This window comes from Acomys minous (genome assembly GCF_964271855.1).
Source record: "Acomys minous genome assembly, chromosome: 10".
NCBI classification, from domain to species: domain Eukaryota; kingdom Metazoa; phylum Chordata; class Mammalia; order Rodentia; family Muridae; genus Acomys; species Acomys minous.
Window position 1 is genome coordinate 72,349,002 of NC_140491.1, and position 22,732 is coordinate 72,371,733.

At 45.9% G+C, this 22,732-nt stretch overlaps 1 protein-coding gene across 6 annotated transcripts in view; it reads left to right on the plus strand.

The window, feature by feature from the left end:
- MAPKAP1 (MAPK associated protein 1) overlaps window positions 1-22,732 on the plus strand; it is a 215,513-nt gene that overhangs the window by 166,332 nt on the left and 26,449 nt on the right. For all 6 annotated transcript variants that reach the window (XM_084799625.1, XM_084799623.1, XM_084799628.1 and 3 more), the window contains one exon: window positions 8,640-8,780. In XM_084799625.1, the coding sequence (XP_084655751.1) occupies window positions 8,640-8,780 (141 nt within the window). The remainder of the gene's footprint in view (window positions 1-8,639; window positions 8,781-22,732) is intronic.

Consider the following 22,732-nt stretch of genomic DNA (forward strand, 5'->3'; position numbering starts at 1 on the left):
GCAGTTGTGTTCGCTTTGAATGTGTATTTGTTCGTTTGTCCTTTACACACTGACATTGGATCTCAGTTGTGATCAGTGACAACCATAGGGTTGAACAGTGACCAGCAAAAGGCTAGTCCTGACAGACCAGAGAGACAAGGGATGGTGAAAGGCAGAGAAAAGAAATTCACACAGTGTGGCTACAGCAGGAGGAGGAACAATAAAGTCTGCCTTTCAGGTGCTGAGAGAAGGCTTAGGTTTAAGTGGAAGGCAGCAAGAGGAAATGCAATCTTAGTCAAAGTGTGGCCCTGCCGGTCACTGGCTGGTCATGCCTCAGCTCTAGTCCCTCTGACAAGGTGTTAAGATTAAACTGTCACACTGTTCATCTGTTATTCCCTTAGGATGAAGCCTCGCCCTCATCTGAATGAGAAAAGGGCGTCTGTCCCGCATAGGTTTGCCCTTGTAACTCAAGGTGACTCAAGGAAATAATTCACCTCTGTTCCTCCAGCTAAAGTCCATACAAAATGATGACAGAGGTGCCAGGCTGGCGTGTGCTTTTGCTACTGGGTGGGCTTAAGTGACAAGTCAGCACTTTCATTAGCAAAGGTGGCTTTTGGGTGTATGTTTTGAGAGAAATAGGCTTCTTTGAGGAAAGGAAAGAATGAGTCAGACAATAGTTAAGAGAATGTCCTAACCCAGACACTGCCCACCTGCAGCCTCAGGACAGAAGTGTGCTTAGCATGGAGAGGACTGCCTTGACCTGAGCATGGGTACATAGAGCTGAGGCCAGCCCCCTCTGTGATCTGTTCTTGTCAGAGATTGTGCAAACCTAAAGCTGCTTCTTTCTCATCACTTCATAAAGCAAGATTACCTTGATTTATTGAGGGTAAGCTGACATCTCTACGTGGGAAGTCCTCCAGCAGACTAACTCAGGCTCCAAGAGTTTAATCAATTAAATACTGTGACAGCAAGGATCCCCACTCAGGTTGTAGCATATCTTATATCCTACTGTGTGATCCTGGTGGCTTTAAAGAGAGTACTGCAGAGGGGCCTGTGTGTTAGAGTATATCACCTATTGATCGTTTTTAGAGACCAGCAAAAATGACTAGCAGCTGAAGGGAAGTGTTTAATAGAGGGGAAGCTTTGAGCTTATGGGACTTTGGGGACTCAAACGGCTTCTGGAAAAAAAGTGATGGATGCCAAGCACTAAGGAAGAGTTTTTCTCCACGACTCACTCAGGCGTCCAGCATTGAGTCTGACTGGGAAGAGAGGGGATTCAGTCTTGTTCCAGATTCCTTTGTTCCAGCAGGGCAAGCATGCCTGCTTGTAGTCCATTTCCTCAATACAGTTATGGCCTGTGGAGTTGTAGTGCTCTAGCCCATTGAAGGCATGTCTTTACCCAAAGGAGGTTATGCAGTGGTTACACTGAGCGTTCAGTTCCTGGCTCCAGCTTGACAAGATGAGGACTGTAGAACCAGATGACACATTGAGCCTCATTTTTCTCACTTGTTTGAGGATATCATCTGATCTAAAAGGACTTTAAGAAATGCAAAGAGATCAGGTGTCCGCAGTGCTGAACTAATACAACATCTAGTGTAGCACTTTTACACCCACCCAGTAAATGCCAGGCTAAATCCCTGTCCTTAGTGCTCCCCTTCTGTTGTGGTGAACTCCCGGGGTGATGGAGGTATAAGCCTCTGATTCTACATGCTGCAAAACTTCCCAGAACAGAACTTTTGGTTGCATAGCTCTATTGGCAGCTTTTGTTGAGCATTTACTGAGTGACAAACAGTGTACCACATATATAGTGTGTGGAGTTTCCCTGCCAGAAGGCATGCCTATCCACAAGGAGACCACAGATGTTTACATGAGAGTCACAGTGACAGCGCAGATTTCAAGAGAGAAACCAAGAAGGGATCTATTGGACCAGACTCTGAGCATAGACACTTTCCAGGAGTAAGGATGCCCTGGGCACATGATACAACCCGAGCAGAGTCCAACTTGGCTAAAGCAGGTGTGGTTAGGGAGTGGAAAGGATTGCAAGACTTTGAGGTAGAGTGGAGGGGACGATGGTTCATTTTTCCTTACACAGTCATGCTTCTGTGCGCCAGAACGCCCCACCTTTAGACTCCTCTCTGTGGCCCTCCCTGTCCTTCCCCTCCCTTCTCCAGCCAAAGGCAAGCACTTGCTCTTTTCTAAACACTCACTCACTCTCTGTGTAGTTCATTGTTGGCTTAGAACCCTGTCTTCTGAGTTCCTGCACTGGCCTGGCCTCTGTCCTGTGCTGTCTGTTTCTGGGTTGGAAGGAACAGGTCATCAGGGTTGTGTCATGAGAAACTGAAAGATGAGGATAGAAGAGAGGGTGCTTACCTTCTGGTTGGGTTCTGGGGTTGTTACAGGAGACTCAGGTTGCTTTAACTTGCACTAGACTAACCGTTTAGACTTGGTCTGAGCCCCATTGAGCCAGAGGGTGAACTTGAAAGTCCTGTGTAGCTTGCTCTATGGATAAAGGCAGTTTGCCAATGGCATACAGTGAGTTATCTGAGCTTTGATTTAATGACTAGTGCCTACTCATTTGACAAAAAGCCCTGTGCCTCCAAATGTTTCCCTTGGCACCTATGAAATCACCTGTATGAAACACTTTTTGAAGTGAGGAACTGTAGGTAGCCTTGGTTCTCAGCACTGAGAGCAAACTTACTGTGGCAACGTATGCAGAAGCTTTTAGCTGAGTTTATTGTGCTCGTTCACACAGATGACTCCACTTCTGGGTCCCATCATGCGGTCTAAATGGCAGCCAAGCACAGGAAGTACTGTCACCCCACCAAGTCAGCAGTTCTCACACCTCTTGTGTTGGAACCCATTTACACGCTTAAAAGTTACTGAGGTGGAGTTAGGGGTGAAGGTCGGTATTAATCAGATGTTTCACTCATTCAGTCCCCAGCACTAAAAGGCCTGAAGCAGGAGGATTGAGGATTCCAGGGCAGCGTAAGACACATAGATACACCTTGTCTCACACAAAAAACAAAAACAAACAACAACAAAACTAACACTTTGCCTTCCTTTTTGGTGCTGGGGATTGAACCTGGGGCATTACAGATGTGTGCCCTACTTGGCTGATAAAAATATATTGAAGAATCCCAAAAATGTATTTATTGTCTATATCTAGAAATATAAACAGGAATTTGTGTTTAAGTCATTAAAACATTAAGTCATTAAAATGTTAAGTCATTGAAAACAGATTTCTTATCATAAACATTTTTTGGTGAAAAATAGCTAGATTTTCTTTGAAATTTTAATGAGAAGAGTAGAATTGTGTTACTTCCTCTCCTCCCACCCCAGCCTCCAGCTCTGAGGCAGGACGTCTTTTAGCCCAGGCTGACCTTGGAGTCTTTTTGTACGGAGCATGGCCTCCCATTTGCTAGGCAAATGCTCCACCACCTGAATTGCAGCCCAGCCCTGCTGTACATTTTTGCACATTCTTGTCTGGCTAATAGAATATCCTAGAGCTTCATATCTGCTTCTGTACTCAGTTTGTCACAGTACATTGTTTTTGTTGTAGTATAAGAAGAAGATTTGTCCTAACACAGATACATCGTTGAAATAGTGGAGAGCATTGGCGTACCCTTTTCAGATAATTGTTGGTATTAATCTTCATTTATATCAAAATTCAAGTGATAGTTTCCTAAAGGTTAATTGCAGTGTGGAATCAGAACTCTTTATTACGTTGTGCACTTTAAGGAAATGAGCATAAAAGGCAAAAGAAGTTTTACTGTTACTATGAAAACAGTATAGGACCATAGGGGCCTGCAGGGAACTTGGAGGCAGATATGTCCACCACTTGACCAGGTCCTCTGCACTTTGAGGATCTCTGATCTTGAATTCTCTCTTCTAGGCCACGGGTATCACAGCGGAGAGGGGTGGGGGTGGAGAGTGTAGGAACAACTTTTAGCATGAGCTGAGAGGAGGAGAAGAGTGAAAAACAGCAAAGGAACACACAGACTCCAGAGCCAGTTAGTTGGTCCTGTCCCATTCATTCTAAACCCATAGTGAGGGGCCAAAAGTTAGCATTTTTAATCCACAGCTAACTTTATGCCCATGGTCTGTCTCACAGCACCCACTCCTTCCTCTTGATTTCAGGAGCTAGAGTTGCCTTAGACTTGGCTCCTTTGCTGCCTCCTCTGCCTCCCTTTGTGTACCTCGCCCTAACCTGTTTGGCCTTTCTTCTCCTGAGACAAGACCAGGCTCCATTTCACGGTTTTCCTGGTTATACTCCAGGGAACTAGACTGCCTTCTCTAAGATTGTAGTCCTCAAACCCTGCTGAGTTGCACTCCTCCAGAGCCTTCTTGTTAGTCCATCTGTGCTCTGGTGCTCCAGTCACTGCTAAGCCCCTCCCCAAAATGTGATCTATCACATTCAGCCTTGAGTCACTGCAGCCCGATCATTTTGACACAATACATTATGGTAATGCATAGCACATAGAGACATTAACACTCACGACTTTGACAGAGTACAGTGTGAAGTCTTTGAAGGCACCATTACAATTTATCTTGTCATTCATGAGAAGATGCAGTTCAGCTTTAGTGTAGATGAACACAGTGTGGCTTTGTCTTATTTAATTGCTTGTGACCTTTTTAATTGCTAATTTAACAAAATACCAAAGGGTTATATTTCAATTAAATTAATGGTGTAGGGAGTGTTTTGTGTTTGTTTTTAAGACATTCTGGTTCTCTCTGCTTTTCACTTTGAGAAGATAAAATGTCATCTTGAACAGAAGTGGGATTTTAATGTGAAGTTGATAGAATAGTAATGATTTCCATATACAAGTGGCACAATACCAAGTATCTTGCATGTGCCTTTGGGTTCCACCTTCTCCATGGTACAGACGCGCAAGCTTCACACACCAATCCATTTCAGTTTTCTGGTCCCCAAAGACACTGCTAATTCAGTGCTCTACTTTAGGCATCACCTTGAGAAAGAGTGCCTATTGCAGATGCCATTCGTTGGGCTTGGCTGGTTGTTCCTGTTCCTTTGTGTTCTGTAGCTGATCATAAGTTCCTGGCGTTCAAGAGCCTTTTCTACTGTCCCTTCTCACATTCTGCACTCCTGGATGGGCAAGACACGTGTGCACACAGATAAACCCTGAACCTCACTGGCACTCCTGGGCCTACTCGAAAAGTAGAGCTTGGGAATCCTCAGTGTGATGTGAATTTACCCTGGCAGAGAGTAGAAGGTCAGTGTGTGAAGCATTAGTGTTGAACCAGCTCCAGCTATGAAAGTCTTGAACAAAATTAATAGAAGGAAATTGATAAGCTTTGCTGGTTACTCCATAGCTTTAAGACCTTGACTAAAATCCTATCATCTCATCTGCCCATTATTAACATTTCAGCAAAATATAAAGTTTTCATTAATCTCCCACAGTAAAGTCAGCTATGAAAACTGGCACTTGTTTGAGCTTTTAGGACACATTAGCTGGTGTATTAAACAGAATGTGTCATTCTTCAGCAGCTTCTGTAAGAAGCTAAATCAATTTCCAGCCATATTTATGCACCACTTTATCTAAAAGCATCTGAATTATCATTTACAGCTAAGATGCTTTATTAGCAGCTGGCATTGAAATTGCTCAGTAAAAAAATTGTATGTCACGTTGTAGTAATTTTTAAATTGGTTTTAATCCAACATCATAAAATGTAAAAATCTTAAGTGTGGGGTTTTGTTGTTGTTGTTGTTTTGTTTTAGTAATTGGCATTTTAGCATAATGAGCTATTACTCTCTCCAAATCAAATACCTGCAATGTTTAGAAAATACCAATTAGTTAAAGTTCTAGAAGCTATTGAACTCAGAGCTAAGCTCTGTTTAATGCAGCATTGTCAGCAAAGATGGCTGAGGTGAACTTTGGTATTTAAGAAGTAAGGAATCTTTTCTTTATAATTTTTATGTATAAAAAGTTCTGAGATAGAAATACCATATTTTCCAGCATATAAGGCAACTAGGGCGTGTAAGACGACCCCAACTTTTTCCATTTAAAATATAGTTTAGAATATACTCGCCGTATAAGACTACCCCTCTTCCAACACACACTCTGTGCAGTAGACTCAGGCATGTGTCTATTTGCAGGCAGGGCACAGACAGTCAACCACTTTATTAAATGCTGGCAGAAGGCCAGTGCCAGCCTACACTGCCCCTTTAAGGCACACTCCACACTCACCCCAAAGATGTAGCCTTCCGAGTCAAATGGGCGGGTTCTGGTGGAGAGACAATCTGCCCTCATGATCTCCTCCTCGAGGTACAGGAAGATGTGTGCAGCTTGCTCCTCCCTGCTTTATACTCCGCGCACAGAGTGGGGAATCGGCCGAGGCACACACACACCCATATATGCACCAGCCATATGAAGCAAGGGGAAGCAAGCTGCAGGTACATACCCAGTGTATAAGATGACCTCCAACTTTGGCACGGATTTTTCAGGGTTTAAAAAGTCGTCTTATATGCCAGAAAATACAGTAAGTGCGTTTGGCAGTTATGTTTCTATTGAAATATAGTTTGAAGAAAGTGACTATACTAAACTTTCCTCCTAGCCCTCAGTTCTGATGTCACATTACCTAGGAGACATTGAAGACCATGGTCTGTCCCAAATCACCAGTGCTTCAGAATGAAACTTGTCAGCACATGGCTCTTGGAGAGGTAGCGTGTCACTCAGTTTGTCCTGCAGTAGGATGCTGGCTACATCACTGCATGTGGACACAGCTCTGGTGCTAGGACTAGGCTACAGGGGTGAGCACAGCAGTCACTGTGATTACCCACCTATGGCTTACAGTCTAGAGGCAGAGACACTGACTTGCTGGCCACTGTCTTGTAGACAATATGGCTGCAATGTCAGGAGCCGTACTAGATTTGCGGGTTTGGAATCAGGGAAACTTTCCCTTCCTGGAGCCTCATTTGAGCCAGGCTCTTGAGAAGGGATAAGGGAGGAGAGTAGGAGGGAATGAGACAAAGGGTGCTGTAAGATGGGGCTGTGTCCAAGGTGTTTCACATCCTTCCCAAGGGGACAGCCTATCACAGGTGCCGTATTGTCCATATGAATGGCCATAGTGTTTAGAAACAATAGACAGTTCCTAGGAATTGAGTGCAATGTAAAAGAAAAAGAAATTGACGCTGTTAAAAGGTTAGCCTGTGGGCAAAGAAAAGCATGAAGTTGTCAGGATGCCGTTTACACTGTGATACTAGCACCAACTCCATCTGAAGGAATTCCTGACGTTGGCTTCTCATCAATAAAGATGGCACATTCCAGGACCCTCCATGTTGACATGAGGCTTAACTAACATGAGTAAAGTACTTGCCCTCGTGGCTGACATGCATAACAGACTGGCCATTGTTATTCAGCAGGTTTAGTGTGAGCACACCAGTTGCCTACGCTATTCTCAAGGGAACATATAAAGATGAGTAAGAAACTTCACTCCCTTCATGAAATTTCCACATTAGGACAAAGCAACCACCAAACAGTTCCAGGACAAGGCTGAGTATGAGGCCTTCTGGCTACTGTTTGTTAGTCATGTCATGTATTAGATTCTTTCTGTTCTGTGAATATCAAACATGAGTTCACAGAGGTAGTCACTTGTCTTAAGATTTCACAGCAAAATAATAATAATAATAACAACAACAACAATAATAATAATTTAAAAAAATATTTCACAGCAAATTAGAGGTAGAGATGGGAGTTGAACCAGATCTGCCCAGCTCTGGGTTTTATATATACCAGCTACTGTAGCTATGTATCAGAGCCACCAAGTCTGAGCAAGCCTGGGAAAGGGGAAATTTTTGGCTGTTCTGGAGTAGAGTTGAAGGAATAGTCTGGGCTATGAACAAGTCCCAGCAGTTTCACCTTAGAAGTGTACATCCCAGACTCTGGGGACTGCACCATGGTTCACCTTCGCCTGGTGTAAGCAGTCTGCAGAGTTTGGGAGGGTGTGAGAGAAGGTGTTGTGAGGTCTGATGAGAGATTGGAAAACTGTTCAGCCAGTTAATAAGCTGCCTTGCCTCAGCTGCTGGCTGTAGAAAGTGCTTCATGCAAGAAGCCTGGGACCCAGGAAGGAATGCGGAGCGCCGGTCTTCCTGTGTGTCATCTACGTCACATCACATGGTGTGTGTGAGTGAGTGATCAGCAACGTCTCCAGAGAAATGAACCAGAAGGTCTGTGGCCAGAAGACAGAGGCAGCTCAGCTCACCCAGGCCCGTGAGAGGCTTCTGCCTGAGGCAGGGGCTGCTGTGGCGCACAGGGCAGGGAGCTGCTGAGCAGACTGGTTGGGGATTTGGAAGGGGCAGGGGTCTTCAAGGAGCATGGATGAGTTCCTTGACAACCACACCCCCAGTTTTTGACCAACACTGTGGAGACAGCTGCTTGAGAGCACAAGACTTACTTTTCTCCCCAGTGCCCAGCCGAGGGCCTGTCTTGGAATCGGCAGTGTTTGTGGAATTAACTGTTGGATGATTAATACGATAGCATTCTCTGTTTACTGGAATGGCATTATTAAGTCATCGCTCAGCCTTTTTCCCCTCCAAATTAAATAGCCCGTATTATTTTAATTTATCCCAAAGCATTTTAAGCAGACACCATTTGCCAAGCCTCATGTATCTTTATGTGTTAAACTGTTCTTTTCCTCCCCAGGTTCAAGGGCAGACGGAGTTTTTGAGGAGGATTCACAAATTGACATCGCTACAGTACAGGATATGCTTAGCAGCCACCATTACAAGTCATTCAAAGTCAGCATGATCCACAGACTGCGGTTCACAACTGATGTGCAGCTAGGTGAGTGCCTGTGGAGATGGGGGAGAAGCGGCGTGCAGCGTCTATGCGGCCTGGATGACCAGAGAGAATTTGGTTTCTGAGGAAATGTTAAACAATGAAATTAAGTGCATCTCACTTGAGGACTCCGTCTTCTTTAGGAAGCAGAAGGTTAAAAAGAGAACTCACTTGAGACTGTCCTCAAATGGACAGGCTTGTGGGCTGTCCCATGGCTCCTCTGATCCTGGCGATGTCCTCAGAGCCCCTGGAGGTGCCGCTGTGCACCTGTCCTTACTCCCCAACCTCATAGCTTCCTTGTTCAAGGATGCTTCTTAATGATCTTAGAGGCTATATTTGGGTCTCACTAGTCTTTCAACTAATGTTTGGGCTTGATTTGTTCTGACTAAGCACTAAATTTCTGCTTTTACTTAAACCTAACAGGAATAGAAAAATCACTGTAACAGTCAACATGATAGTAATACATCGCCATGGCTGCGTTGTCTAGGTGTCCACTGCGTCGGAGTCACTGTCTAACTGCTTCCCTCGCACTCTTCACTACCTAGACAGAAGCAGTTTATCCATCCCACTTGACAGAGGTGGTGAGGAGGGACAGAGACAGCCTCATGCCCAACTCGTTCCACATAGTATGGTGTGGAGCCCAGGTCTTAACCAGCTCACATCCTCTGCCCGCCAACATGGGGAGAGGAGAAGCTGGGAGGACACCACACTCTCAGTGAGGGAGTTGGATTGTTGTGTTACTCTGCCGTATCTCTTTCCTATAGGGCCTTGTTTGCCCATTGCATAAGGGGGTAAAGATTGAGTCTAATTCTAAAATTGTAACGTTTCTATTTCTCATGATAAAATCTTGATATGGCATTAATCTGACTGTAGCTAATATATCATAGGCCTCAAAGGCTCTTCCAGTATTCCTTCCCAACTGTACATGTCTGTGCAGGTGTGCAAGGCTGTAGAGGCCAGAGGTCACCCTCAGCTGTCATCCTTCAGATGCTCTCCGCTTTGTCTGTCTGTTTGTTTGTTTGTTTGTTTGTTTGTTTTGAGACTGGGTTTCTCTGTGTAGCTCTGGCTGTCCTGGACTCACTTTGTAGACCAGGCTGGCCTTGAACTCACAGAGATCTTCTTGCCTCTGGTCTGACAAACATCTGGGAGGAGGCTGTCTTATTAGGTTTTATTGCCATGAAGAGACACCATCACCATGGTAACTCTTACAAGGAAAACTGCCTCCCCAAGTGCTGGGATTACAGGCATGCCTGGCTAAAGGGAATTCTCGGTGTGTAGTCCTGGCTGTCCTGGAATTCAGTTTGTACACTAGGCTAGCCTTGAACTCAGACATCTACCTGCCTCTGCCTCTTGAGTGCTAGGATAAAGGTGTGCGCCACCACCACTCAGCCTACTTCACCTTTCAAGGCAGGACCTTTAGCCAGCCTTGGAGCTTCCAATTGCTAGGCTAGCTTACCAGCCAGCCCCTGGGATCCTCCTGTCTTTGACACATCAGTACTGGTTTTTTTACTTGAGTTCTGGGAATCGTATCTCAAGTCCTCAGGCTGATATCACAAACACTTTACTGACTGAGTCATTTCCCTAGGTCTCTTCCCAATTTTATTGACAGGAGCTCGGCATATGATGAATGTTCAGCTTCCTGGTTAAGAGAAGGACAACAGGCTTAAAACTGTGGCTCCCTCAGTAACTGCCATGTAACCTTAAGCAAGGCTTTCTGTCTCTCTGAGCCTCAGTTCTGCCCTGTTCCAGGAGGTCAGCCAGAGCTACATAGTAATACCCTATCTCAAAAACAAAATTAGGAACATAAAATTGCTGAGTACTTTATCTACTGGGAATGTTCACTTGTGGTGTCTCTTGTAGAGATAAAATGCAAAGACTGCTCAGAAAGAAGGCAGGTCTCTAGGGCTGGTGTGAGCTCAGGCCTGCTCAAGGTCCTCAGTTCAGTGTCTTCCCCAACCCCAACCCCTACCCCCAAAAGAGGGTTGACCTCTGTGGTAGTTTGAATGACAAGGACCCCCATAGGCCCACAGGGAGTGATGCTATTAGGAGGCGTGGCCTTGTTGGAGTAGGTGTGTCACTAGGGGGTGGGGTTTGATGTTTCAAAAGCTCAAGCCAAGCCCAATGTCACTCTCTCCCTGCTGCCTGGCAATCCAGATGTAGAGCTCTCAGCTACTTCTGCAGCACCATGTCTGCCTGCACGCCACTGTGCTTCCCGACATGATGATAATGGACTAAGCCTCTGAACTATAAGCCAGCCCCAATTAGATGTTTTCCTTGTAAGAGTTACCATGGTCATGGTGTCTCTTCATGGCAATAAAACCTAACAAGACCACCTCCTCCCAGATGTTTGTCAGCATGTGTGGTTTGGGGGGAAGCTATATTTTTGTAGAGCTCAGCTTCTCAAACTGTAGGCCCTGACCCATGTGGGTTCACATAACTGCATGTGGGGATTTGAGAAGCTCTGGCAATAGTAAAAGGTTTCTGAGTATACACCTACAACTTGAATCAAAAAACCAGTATGTAATGAATCTGAGGGCTTGCCGTGTTGGCCCTCCTGATGTCACTGCAGCCTTGGTTATGAATACCCAATACCTGTAGTGTGGGTGATCACACGCTCTCACACCACCTCCTCCCAGCAATGTAAAGGAACACCTCAGCTGAGATCTAAGCAGACTACTACTGTTCCATGTTATACATTGCTATGTTTGTACTATACATAAAACTGTTTCTCGGGCTGCAGAGACGGCTTGGTGCTTAAGAGCATTTATTGCTTTTCCAGAGGACCTCGGTTCAGTTTCCAGCACCCATGTGGTGGCTCCTAGCCACTGTAATTTCAGTTCCAGGGCATCCTGTATCTTCTTCTGGCCTCCATACATGCTGACCGTCTGAGTGCCCCGAGATTATTTTGAGGCATCAGGCCTGTGTGGAGCATTTGAGAGGAGGTCAGTCTCCTACATCTATCTCGTGATAAAAGTTCTCAGCAGTGAATGCGGAGATCATTCACCCGTCAGTCAGCACCAGGGACTATAGGAAGAGCTGGGGACTGTAGGAAGTCGTCACCACCAGTGCCTTTGGAAGGATAGACAGATATCGTCACTGCGTCTGAGAAGCATTTGAACTTCCAGGTGCCCAGGGTATGATCTTGGTACCATCACTGAATTCGATGTTCTGGCTGTGATAGTGACACCTGACATATCCCAGCCTCAGCTGTTCCTCTACTTTTTTCTTTTCTTTTCTTTTCTTTCTTTCCTTTTTTTTTTTTTTTTTTTTTTTTTTTTTTTTTTTTTTCTTTCTCTTTTTTGAAACCAGGTCTCTTACTGAACTTGCCAACTTAGCTGTCTCTTGCCATCTTGGCTATGCTGACCAGCGGTTCAGAAATCCTTTTGTCTCCACCTCCCCTGCTCTAGGAATACAGCTGTGCATTGCCACACCTGGAGTTTTCACATGGCTTCAGGAGAGTCAAACTCATGCTTGCACAGAAGACACTACCACATGAGCTCCTCAGCCTCAGGGTCTGCTTTTTTGATGGCTTCTTTCTAGGAAATCCTACCAGAAGCTTAACTGCTGTCATGACAGGGGTCCAAAACAGGATATTACACATGCCTGCCTGCTCTGTCTGCAGTGTGAGAAGCAGTGCCTGGAATGACCACAGCCCCCAGGCCTGTCTCCCACTCTTCCCAAAGGCAAAAGGAAAACTTGTATCCATCTGGTTCTGACCTGCAGACTGATCCCCGGAAAGAAAGGCCACAAAGTCTATTGTGGGAGGAGCAAAGTTCTGTGCTTGACTAGTTTCAGGTTGTACCTTGCTTCTGTACTGCAGTGGCGCCCTGGGCACATCCTTTCCCTCTTCCGCCTTCGTTGTTACCATTTATAAAACAAATGTTATAATGCTTTCCTTCTGCAGTTGTATGAAGTAGCTGGCCCACAGAAGCTGCTCCTAATCCGTAGCTCAGCTTAGCTCTGTGATGGCTGTCATTACCTATGCTGCCTTTTGCCATCTCTCCTAGTCCCCATCTTGCAGGTGTTGAACTGGGTTGCTCAGATTTGGAGATGGCTTTCTAGCCTCACTTGTAGCCACAATGGAGACCTGTGAGGTAGAAAAGGTTTATGATAGTGTTTCCCCCAGCTCCAGGATACTTGCAGTGGTGCACGTGATGCCCTCTGGTGGACAGTCCCGGTGCTGGGGAGCGGCTGAAACAGCCCATCAGAATGATTGTTTCTTTTAGAAGCTGAGCTCAAGCTCTAGCATCAAAAGCAGAAACCTCACTGGTTACTCCTAAGGAACTTTGTGACAGTCAGATAAACTGCCCTAGAGTATTGTGTCCTGTGATGAGTGAGCTCCCAGGTAGGTGAACTGTCTACCATCAGACTCCCCCTCCTTAAAAAGCACACACCAACCCCCTCAACTCACAGTACACACTGCACATAACAATGCAGGAATTCTTTCCCTCAGTTCAACCCAAAGTTCAGGGCATCAAACAGCACTCGCTTCATAAGTATTCAAGTGAGCAGCGACATTCTGAGATCAGTAAATAATTTATTTTATTTCACCTGACTAGCCAGGTGCTTCAGATCACTCCTGACACTGATGAATAGTCTTCTCCACCCATCCGTCCTGTGTCCGTCAGACTAGAGGTTTCCTGTGGCCTGCAGCGAGTGCCTGTCTGCAGCATTTGCCCAGCATCCCTCCTTACCCCACAGAGAGCCACCGTCCACATGAATCCATGGTTTGCAGGCCCACACAACAGAAGGTGGAAACCTGGGGCTCTGCCCTGCGGCTGCAGCTGCCTGTCTTCTGACGGTGCAGAAGGGGCCCACACTCTAGTTACCATCTGCCGTTGCTTCTGAGAAAGTCAGGGGATGAGAGATACTCACGCTTTGCTCTGTAAGACTCAAATGTAAGCCAGTTTTCTACCAATCTATGACTGTGAAACACTAGTGGATTCTGTTAATAAAACCCAGGACAGAGAGCTAATCATTTAATATATTATCAAGGTGGATGGGAGATGGCTTAGTTTGTATAGCACTTGCACACAAACATGAGGACCTAAGTTCAATATCGAGCACCTACTTAAAAGCCAAGCCATAGTGGTATATGTATATAATCACAGTCCTGGGAAGGCAGAGACAGGAGAATGTCTGCCTGGGGCTTGCTGTGCAGATCAAGCTGTACTAGTAAGCCCCAGGTTCATTGAAACCCTGTCTGGAAAACTAAGGTAGAGAGTGATTGAGAAAGACATCTTGCATTGACCTCCAGCCTCCACAGAAACACACACATACATACACATGCAGCTGTTTACACAAGTGTGTGCACGTGCGCGTGCGTGCACATGCACTATAGAAGCTTGTAGTATACTATTACCAGTAAGTGTTTTTGTGGCACCAGGAAAAAGGCTGCACAGAAATTAATAAAAAAAAAAAAAAAACGGCCATGACAGTACCTCTTGATATACAACACAGAATTACAGCCCTGACCATATAACTGTCCTTGGCCTCACATGATAGCTAGTGGCTCAGAATCACCCCCTCCTCAGGTGGGAGGGGGCCAAAGTCTAGCTGTATAGCCCAGGCTGGCTTCAAAGTCTTGTAATTGGCATATTTGGAGAGCACAGCCTCACAGAATTCAAAGAACTCCAACACCTTTCATCTGATTTTCTTAGCAATCTTAGAGCAAGAAGTCTGTGGGAGTTGAGCCACTTGTGCTAAGTTGCCTCCTTTGCCTTGTCATATGTCATTGTAGACCCTTTTCACATCACCAAAGGGATCTGTTAGTCAACAGGACTGTTAAGAAGTCTTCTAATTAGCAGCCACAAGCAAGAACTCAAAGAAAGCTAGGCTCCAATGCTTCTAAGTTTGCAATGGGCACATTTAGGATGCTCTGTAACACAAGGCCAGCCCCTGAGAGCAGGCAGTCGTAGCCAAGACTTTGTTCCTCCTTGGGCCTGTGTGGTATGAGTAGTTCTGGGTGGCCGAGTGAACAAGACATTTCTGTAGGTTTTAGACAGGTACCTGTGATTTCATGTGCTCAGGAGGGAACTTATCCGCCATGGTGCTGGCCCTGTCCCGCCTGATGCTAAGGAGGTGCCGGGCACAAGTCTAGGACCCTCCAGTGACCACATTCAGCTCCGCATCCGTGGGGGCACTTGATTGAGCAGGAGCAGTTCTGGTGCTCAGGGACTTCTTGATTGGGACAGACAAATATCTAATGTTGAGTTTAACACTAATGACACCGGGATAGAACTATGAAGGAGGCCGCTGGGAAAGTCCTATACACTAGAGCTGATTAGCACAGTGCCTTGCTGAGGGAAGCGTCTGCTGATACAGCTGTCAGGACTTGTCTAACTGTGTGTCTTCTCCAGTTTCTCTCCAGAGCCTCCCTTTGGAGAGTTCCTGTCCAGCAGTCTGGGGCTACACTAGTGTCAGGTTCCTTGTGGCTAAGAAAGAACTAAGCATTGGGAAAATGGAGAGAATGTAAAAGTCGAGCAGAACCATCACAGTAGAGGGAGCCTGAGAGTATTCCTAGGAGTTCTCCCCAGACTGCCCTTGGTTAGCTCCCTGTCCTTGCCATCAAGCTCCAGTAGGGTCCTGTTCCTAGGAAGACACAGATGACCCCACCCCTCTTGTAGTAGTGCAAAACCATCCTGCAAAAGGTCATTGCTACTTCCCAGCTGACTTCAGAAGCTCTCTTGAGGTGTCTATTTACCAGTAGAGTGTCTAGTGCTGGACCACGTTTCTCTCACAGAGACTTAGCCCCCTAACTCCCCATGCAGAGACACCACTAAGCCTCAGGTCCCCTGAGTGAACCCTGTCTTATGCCCAGCCCTGTGTTGGATGCTGCTGCCGTGCTCAGGACAAGTCTAGTTGGGGCACTCACTTGTCAGCAGATGTGTTAGCACACACTGAGCTGTCAGCTCCTGGCTGAGGCTCCCGATGATTTGAGATGCTGAGCTCCTTGAGTAGAGCCACACCCTCCTCGACCCGGGGAAGCTGTGCTTTCCAGGCTTCATCGTAGTTACAGTTTTATTCTGTTTTGAGTGCCTAGTATATTGTTTGAGGTGCTTTTTAAACTGTGGTGTATTCCAGCAGTGTGTGGCAGGAGTGCTAGTCTGTTAAGCCCTGGCCTGGTAGTACGGAGAGATGAGTTATGGTTACAGCTCTGTCATTAATGGGTGACATCAGACAAGTCATGGCCCTAGCCCTGAGCCTCAGCATCTTCCTATGGAGAATAAAAGCCCCAGACTGGGTGATCTCTGAGGTCTCATTAAGCCCAAACAGCCTGTGTGTCTGATCCTGTGTGTAAATTCAGACAAGTCTCAAAGACTTCTCTGACTGCTCTGTGACGTTATCGATTGCCACATATATTCAGCAAAATCCACTCTGGCCAGGGGCTGTTTCACTGGCGTTCCCAGAGGGCTTTTCTGGGCCTCCAGGCTCCGTGTAACCTAAAGACAAGGATTGTGGAACTGTATCAAAAAACTGCTCCAAGATTTAACAACAGTGGGCTCTGTAGTCTCAGATTCAAATCGTAGGAAATTGATACATGAATCCCACTCCTGTACAAGCCAGTAGCCAGCAACATGGGATAGCCACTGAGTATGAAGTGGCAAATGCCATAGTGTTGCCAAGGTAGTGTCTCATTTCCCTGGAGGTGGTATTTTAAGTGTACCTATGACAGTGTGTGTCCTCAGAGACAGTGGGAAACAGCTCTCTGGTGAAGTCTTGGTCCTAGTTTTTAACTAACTTTTCATCTTTCTGGGATCCATCTTGTTTTTTTTTGGGGGGGGGTGGGGAATTTGAGACATGGTTTCTCTGTGTGGCCCTGGCTGTCCTGGATCTTGCTCTGTAGACCAGGCTGACCTCACAGATCCACCTGTCTCTACCTCTCAAGGGCTAGGATTAAAGGTGTGTACGACTACAGCCCAACTGGGGTTCACCTTTTTTTTGCTAGTAATTTTTCATTATTACACACACACACGTACGTACGTACGTACATACACATCGTACACACAGTGGTCTTATTAATTCTTTAAGAATTTCATACAATGGGCCTGGAGAGATGGCTCAGAGGTTAAGAGCACTGGCTGCTCTTCCAAAGGTCCTGAGTTCTATTCCCAGCAACCACATGGTGGCTCCCAACCATCTATAAAGAGTTCTGGTGTGTAGGTATATATGCAGGCAGACCTCTGTATAAATAATAAATTAATCTTAAAGAAAAAGAATTACATACAATGTATTCTGATCATATTCACCCCCCTCCCTCAAATCCTCGCAGATTCCCTTCCCCTTTCCCACCCAGCTTGATACCCCTACCCCCCAAACTCATTGAGCCTGCCCTAGAGGATTGTTGATAATCCAGGTGTCACAGGATTAAAGAAAACTGGCTCTCCTTCTCTGAGTCCGGATTCATCTTTTAAAACTGTAATAATAATCTGGGTGTGTAGGCAACGCCTTTAATCCCAGCAAAGTGAGTCCAGGACAGCCAAGGCTACACAGAGAAACCCTGTCTTGAAAAAAATAAAATACTTTTTTTAAAAAAGTAAAAAATTTAAAAAATTAATTAAAAAGAACTGTAATAATGGCTTGAGTTTCTTGCTGCAATATAGGGTGAGCACTTGATGTGCTGTGCTGTTCCATTCCATGACTACCCAGGACACTTTTGTCACCCCCATTTTACAGAAGGGGAAACTCGGGCTTATAGAAAAAGTCGTTTCTTTACTCAGGATAACACCAGTGGGACTTTGCTCCCCCAAATCCTGTTTTCCAATGAGTAACCTGGAGACTTTGCAGGTAGACATTCCCTAACAGGAAGTGCCCTGACCCTCCAGTCAAAAGCTGGGAGTTCTAAAGGTTGCAGGAACGTTTGTGCCATGAAACTTGTCGACAGAGGTTATTGGAGGATCCAGACATGCTGGACTGGCTGGCTGGACAGGCATTCTACATTTTTATGCTTTCAAGACTAACACAGAGCAGGTCCCAGGTATCTAGGCCAAGAGCCAGCACATAATTGTTCATAGCCTTCCTTGGCTCCCTGACCACCTAGTCCTAGACCCTGTCACAGGCCCCCAGCCCATACCTGCCTCCCAGTGTTACTAGTCATTAGATACAGTAGGAGCCTATAGCTGGGTTGCCTTATTTAGTCCTTGATTGGTTCATTTTTTTGTCAGTGTGGCACAAGTTAAGAGTCATTTGGGGAAAAGGGAACCTCAGAGGAGAAAGTGCCTCTATCAGATTGGTCTGTAGGTCAGTCTGTGGGCATTTTCTTGATTACTAATTGATGTGGGTTACCGGCCCACTATGGGAGATGCCATCCCTAGGCAGGTGGTCCAGAGTTGTATAGAAAAGCAGGCTGAGCAAGCCAGGAGGAACAGGCTAGTAAGCAGCACTCCTCCATGGTCTCCTTCAGTTTCTGCCTCCAGCTTCCTCCCCTATTTGAGTTCCTGACTTGGCTTCCTATAACGATGGGCTCCTGTGGATAAGCCAAATAAACCCTTTCCTCACTAAATTGCTTTTAGTCATGGTCTTTATCACAACAGTAGGAAGTAACTGATACAGTCCTCCCAAGCCCCAGACATGTGGCTTGGCATCCTTTTGCAGTTTGCCCAAAGTCAGGGCTTGAGGAAGTAGTGCTGAAGCTTGAACTTAGGGCTTTCTTGATCCACAGCTCCTGGCCCTAACCACTTGGCACTGTTGCCTTTAAATGTAGACGGATCAGGCTGCCTTCAGACATAGAGGTGCTCAATGAGCTGCTGAACATAGAAGGACCGAAGGCGGGGGCTGCCCAAAGGGGTTCTCTGCTGCATTGGGGATGATGATATATGGTGCTAATTTCCTTTTATGGAAATATTTTGGTTAGTTAAAGCAGACAAGGGTCTCCTCAGATAACTCTAACCCTTGGACAAATTGTTTCCCTGGAGAGTTGTAGCTGCATTAGAGTTGCGCTTTGTTTATTTTGAGCTGTCTTGTTAAGGAAGGATTTATATGCTGGCGTTGATGTAGGACAGCAATCAGGCAATGTTTTCTGCCTTTGACAGTTGGCGTGATAGTTTGCTTCCAGTGAAGTTTGACTCACTGTATCTGGAAGCTGTCAGAGTGGGAGCATGAAAAGGTCATGACGGATGGTGACGGATAAGTGGGTAGGGAGGAGAGCTGGTAAAGGAGACAAACGGCCTCCCATGCGTTTGAGGGAAGGGCTGACCCCAGCCACTCCAGGCCAGCCCTGTGCTGCTCTTCTGCTTACCTGCCCAGGCTGGGACTGGGAATGCTGTGGACACCTTTGCAACAGTGAGAGGAGGCTTCATATAGCAGAGCTCAGGAGAGCCTTCCCAGCATCTCAGCCCCTCAGTGCAGGTGCGTGAGGGCTTCTACATGGAAGGGCTCTTGCTTCAGTTTAGGGTCTGTCGATTGCAGAGGGCAGTGTGTCCACGACAATAAAAGTCGGGAAGAAAAGCAAACTCTGAAATGGAAATGGTAGAAAAAAGTTAACTTTAAAAAAATATTTATGTATTTAATGTATATGAGTGTCTTATCTGCATGCCAGAAGAGGGTATCAGGTCACATTACAGATGGTTGTGAACCACCTTGTGTTTGCAGGGAATTGAACTCAGGAGCTCTGGAAGAGCAGGTGGCGCTCTTAACCACTGAGCCATCTCTCCAGCCTGAAAAGAGTTAACTTTAAGCTTTTAGAACAGTGATTGTTATCCAGGCATGGTGGCACAAGCCTTTAATTCCCAGCACTCGGGAGGCAGAGGCAGGTGGATCTCTGTGAGTTCGAGGCCAGCCTGGACTACAAAGTCCAGGACAGCCAAGGCTACACAGAGAAACCCTGTCTCAAAAACAAAAAAAAAAAAGGCAAAAGAACAGTAATTGTTAAAGGACAGGGGATATAGCTCAGCAGTAATTTAGCCCCAAGCACCACAAAGTAAGTAACTAAGTAAGAAGTAAGTAAAAAAGAAAGAAAATTTTTTAAAATGCTGTTGGGGACTGGAGAGATGGATCAAAATTAAAAGCTTTTCCTGCTCTTCCAGAGGACACACATTCAATTCCCAGCATCCACACAGCTGCTAACAACCACCTGTAACTCTGGTACTAGGCGAACCAGACTTCTGACTTCTGCAGGCACTAGGCAACATATGCCTGCAGGTACACAGACGTACAGGCAAGCAAAATGCCCATACATATAAAATAAAATTTAAAAATAAAAAACACATATTTTGTGTATGTGTCTCAGCACCAGGAAAGAACAGAATCTCCTGCTAACCAGAACTGACTCTGCATTTAGAAAGGAGCCTTTGGGGGCTGGAGAAATGGCTCAGTGGTTAAGAATACTGACTTCTCTTCCAGAGGTCCTGAGTTCATTTCCCAGCAACCACATGGTAGCTCACAACCATATGTAATATGATCTGATGCCCTCTTCTGGCCTGCAGGTGTACATTCAAATAGAGTACCCATATACATAAAATAAATAAATAAATCTTGAGAAAGGAGCCTTTTGAGATCTTTCCTAGACACCCTAATCCCAGTTCTGGGGATGAAATCCAGGCCTTGAGCATGTCAGGCGAGTGTTCTACCCTGAGCTCCCGTGCCAACTCCTATGTAAATATTTTTTCTTTCCTATTTCATTTGGTATTGTGACATAAGAATTTTTTTAATCAAACTTTTCTTCTGGCCTGATTTTTGTGGGTTGTACTGTATTTCATGATGGGACTATTAATTCTTTGTGCAACCATTTAGTTTGAAGAAATATATATTTAATGACGGTCCACTTCCTTCTTTCTTCATATGTTTATAATTTGAGTTGCTTGCAATGGTGTGTTTAAAATGACACCTTAAGGAGCCCCTTCATTTCCCAGAGATGCCACACGGAAACTTTACCCATGAAAAGCAAGCACAGACGTCAGAACAATGATTGAATGTTGTGCTGGCTTGCCAGATATTGATGTGGGTGTGTGTTTGACATCTGGACGTTTTTGTATACCCTGGTGAAAGCAGAGAGGAGAGAGTTGCGATGCTGCTTGGGCAGTTTCCTTTGTGTCTTGAGTCTGAGCAGCCATGTGGGCTGTCTGGGAAGCAGACAGGTCTGGAGTGGAAGAATGGCTTTCCTACTTCCAAGTTCTCTGAGCTCATCAAAGAACCCCATCTCTCAGGGGACATGTTTATATAGAAGCCAGCACAGTTCTCTGACCCATGTAATGCCTGGCAGGAGGCATTCTGGCACCAGCGCTCCTGGTGTCCTGTCCCACGCCATTTGTGGATTGTGTGATCTTGGACAGGTTCCTTGGCCTTCCTGTGTCTTCAACATTGAAGGCGCCTAGTGGACATTTAGTGCTCACTGCATTAATCGGCTGTGAATACTCAGAAAGTGGTGTGGGTAACAATGCCATGCCTGCTGGCCCTGAGGACACTATTCCACAGGATTCCTGGAGCTGGAGCTGCTGGAAGGCAATGAGCCAGCTTTGCCAGAGGGCTGGGTCCCAGCCTTGAGGGTGGTGAACCATAGGGACCGTGGCAGCAGCATGTTTGTGCTCTGCAGTCACAGGGAAGCAGCGCTGCTCTACCCCTCCTCCTCTGCACACGTCAAAGGGTGCAGTTGAGTTGCACTGCCTGACCTCCTGAGCAGTCCCACCAGCCTGGATCCCGTAGCCTCACACACACTGCACCCTAGCTTCAGCATCTCTATCCATAGCCTGGAATGAACGTCATAGCAGGTATTTCTCCAGCAAGCTTCCAAACTGCAAACCAGAGAGAGATAGACAGACAGACAGACAGACAGACAGACAGACAGACAAGAAAGCAATAAATGCATGCTTAGGCTCTCAGAGGTCTCCTTGTGTCTCTAGGCTCTGGTGTGCTCACCCATGGTGGAGCTTACCACCCACTGCCTCAGGCCCTCCCAGCCTGCTTGCACTTGTCCAGTAGGAACAGCTAAGCCTGTGGGGCCTAACTCAGCATTAAGAGGCAGAGACTCACTTCTCCATAGTAAGATTATTTAACACACAAAGGATTTTTCCCATCAGGAAAGATTCCCCTACAGGTTCCTTTAAATAGTGACTCCTCGAGGCAGGCAAGAGTTTTACAGATCATTAACTACCTGACTGAAAGCCTGTGGGGCAGGGAAACTTAAAACTGAAGTGTCGGGAGCCCCTGCCAATTACAGATCAATCCAAAATGAAGACAGAGTATCACTGGAACCAAGTCAGTGGGAAAATGTGATTCGATTCAGGAAAGAAGTCTCCTGTGCATGCTGCTTTTGTGGAGCACACCAATTGTTTAGGTGATGCTCCACCTGTCTGCCCATCTTGAGCTTTTTGCATTCAGCTCCCACATCTCCATTCCCAAGCTGCAGTCTTGGGGTTCCCTTCTGTAAGTAGCATCAGTGGCAGTAACCCCAGGAAAGAGTGTCAGTGGGAAAGGGTTCTGTGGCCAAGTAGAGCGTAGGCATCTGATGCACAGATAGAGCAGGTAATGGATGAACTATGTGCTAACAATTTGCAGATAAAAATAATGGAAGTTAAAAGTGTACTTTACATGATAAAAGAAAGATGAAAGAGGATGAGCAGTCTGTTACATCTGAGATGGTTACAGGAGCCCCGCTTTGTGAAGTGGGCTCTGTTGAAAAGATTGATGCAATGGGGAGTGACCTTGGCTTGGAGCAGGGGCTGGTGATGTATGTATGAGCATCCCTCTGCTAAATGGACCCAGATTTGTAGCACTAATATACATGGGAGCCCAGAACCAAACTCAGTATGGCAATAAATCAACAGCCACTTTGGGTGTCATTTCTGGTTTATATTCCACTATTGTTCTATCACTTTAATTCATGTCACTATCATCTTTTCATCTGGAACAGTTTTATATAATTTTCCAGTGGAGTTACCTGACAAATCCTATCAAATTAACAAGGTACATTAACAGTATTGACTGGCTGCAGCTTCAGGAGTTGCATGGCCTTCGAACAAAAT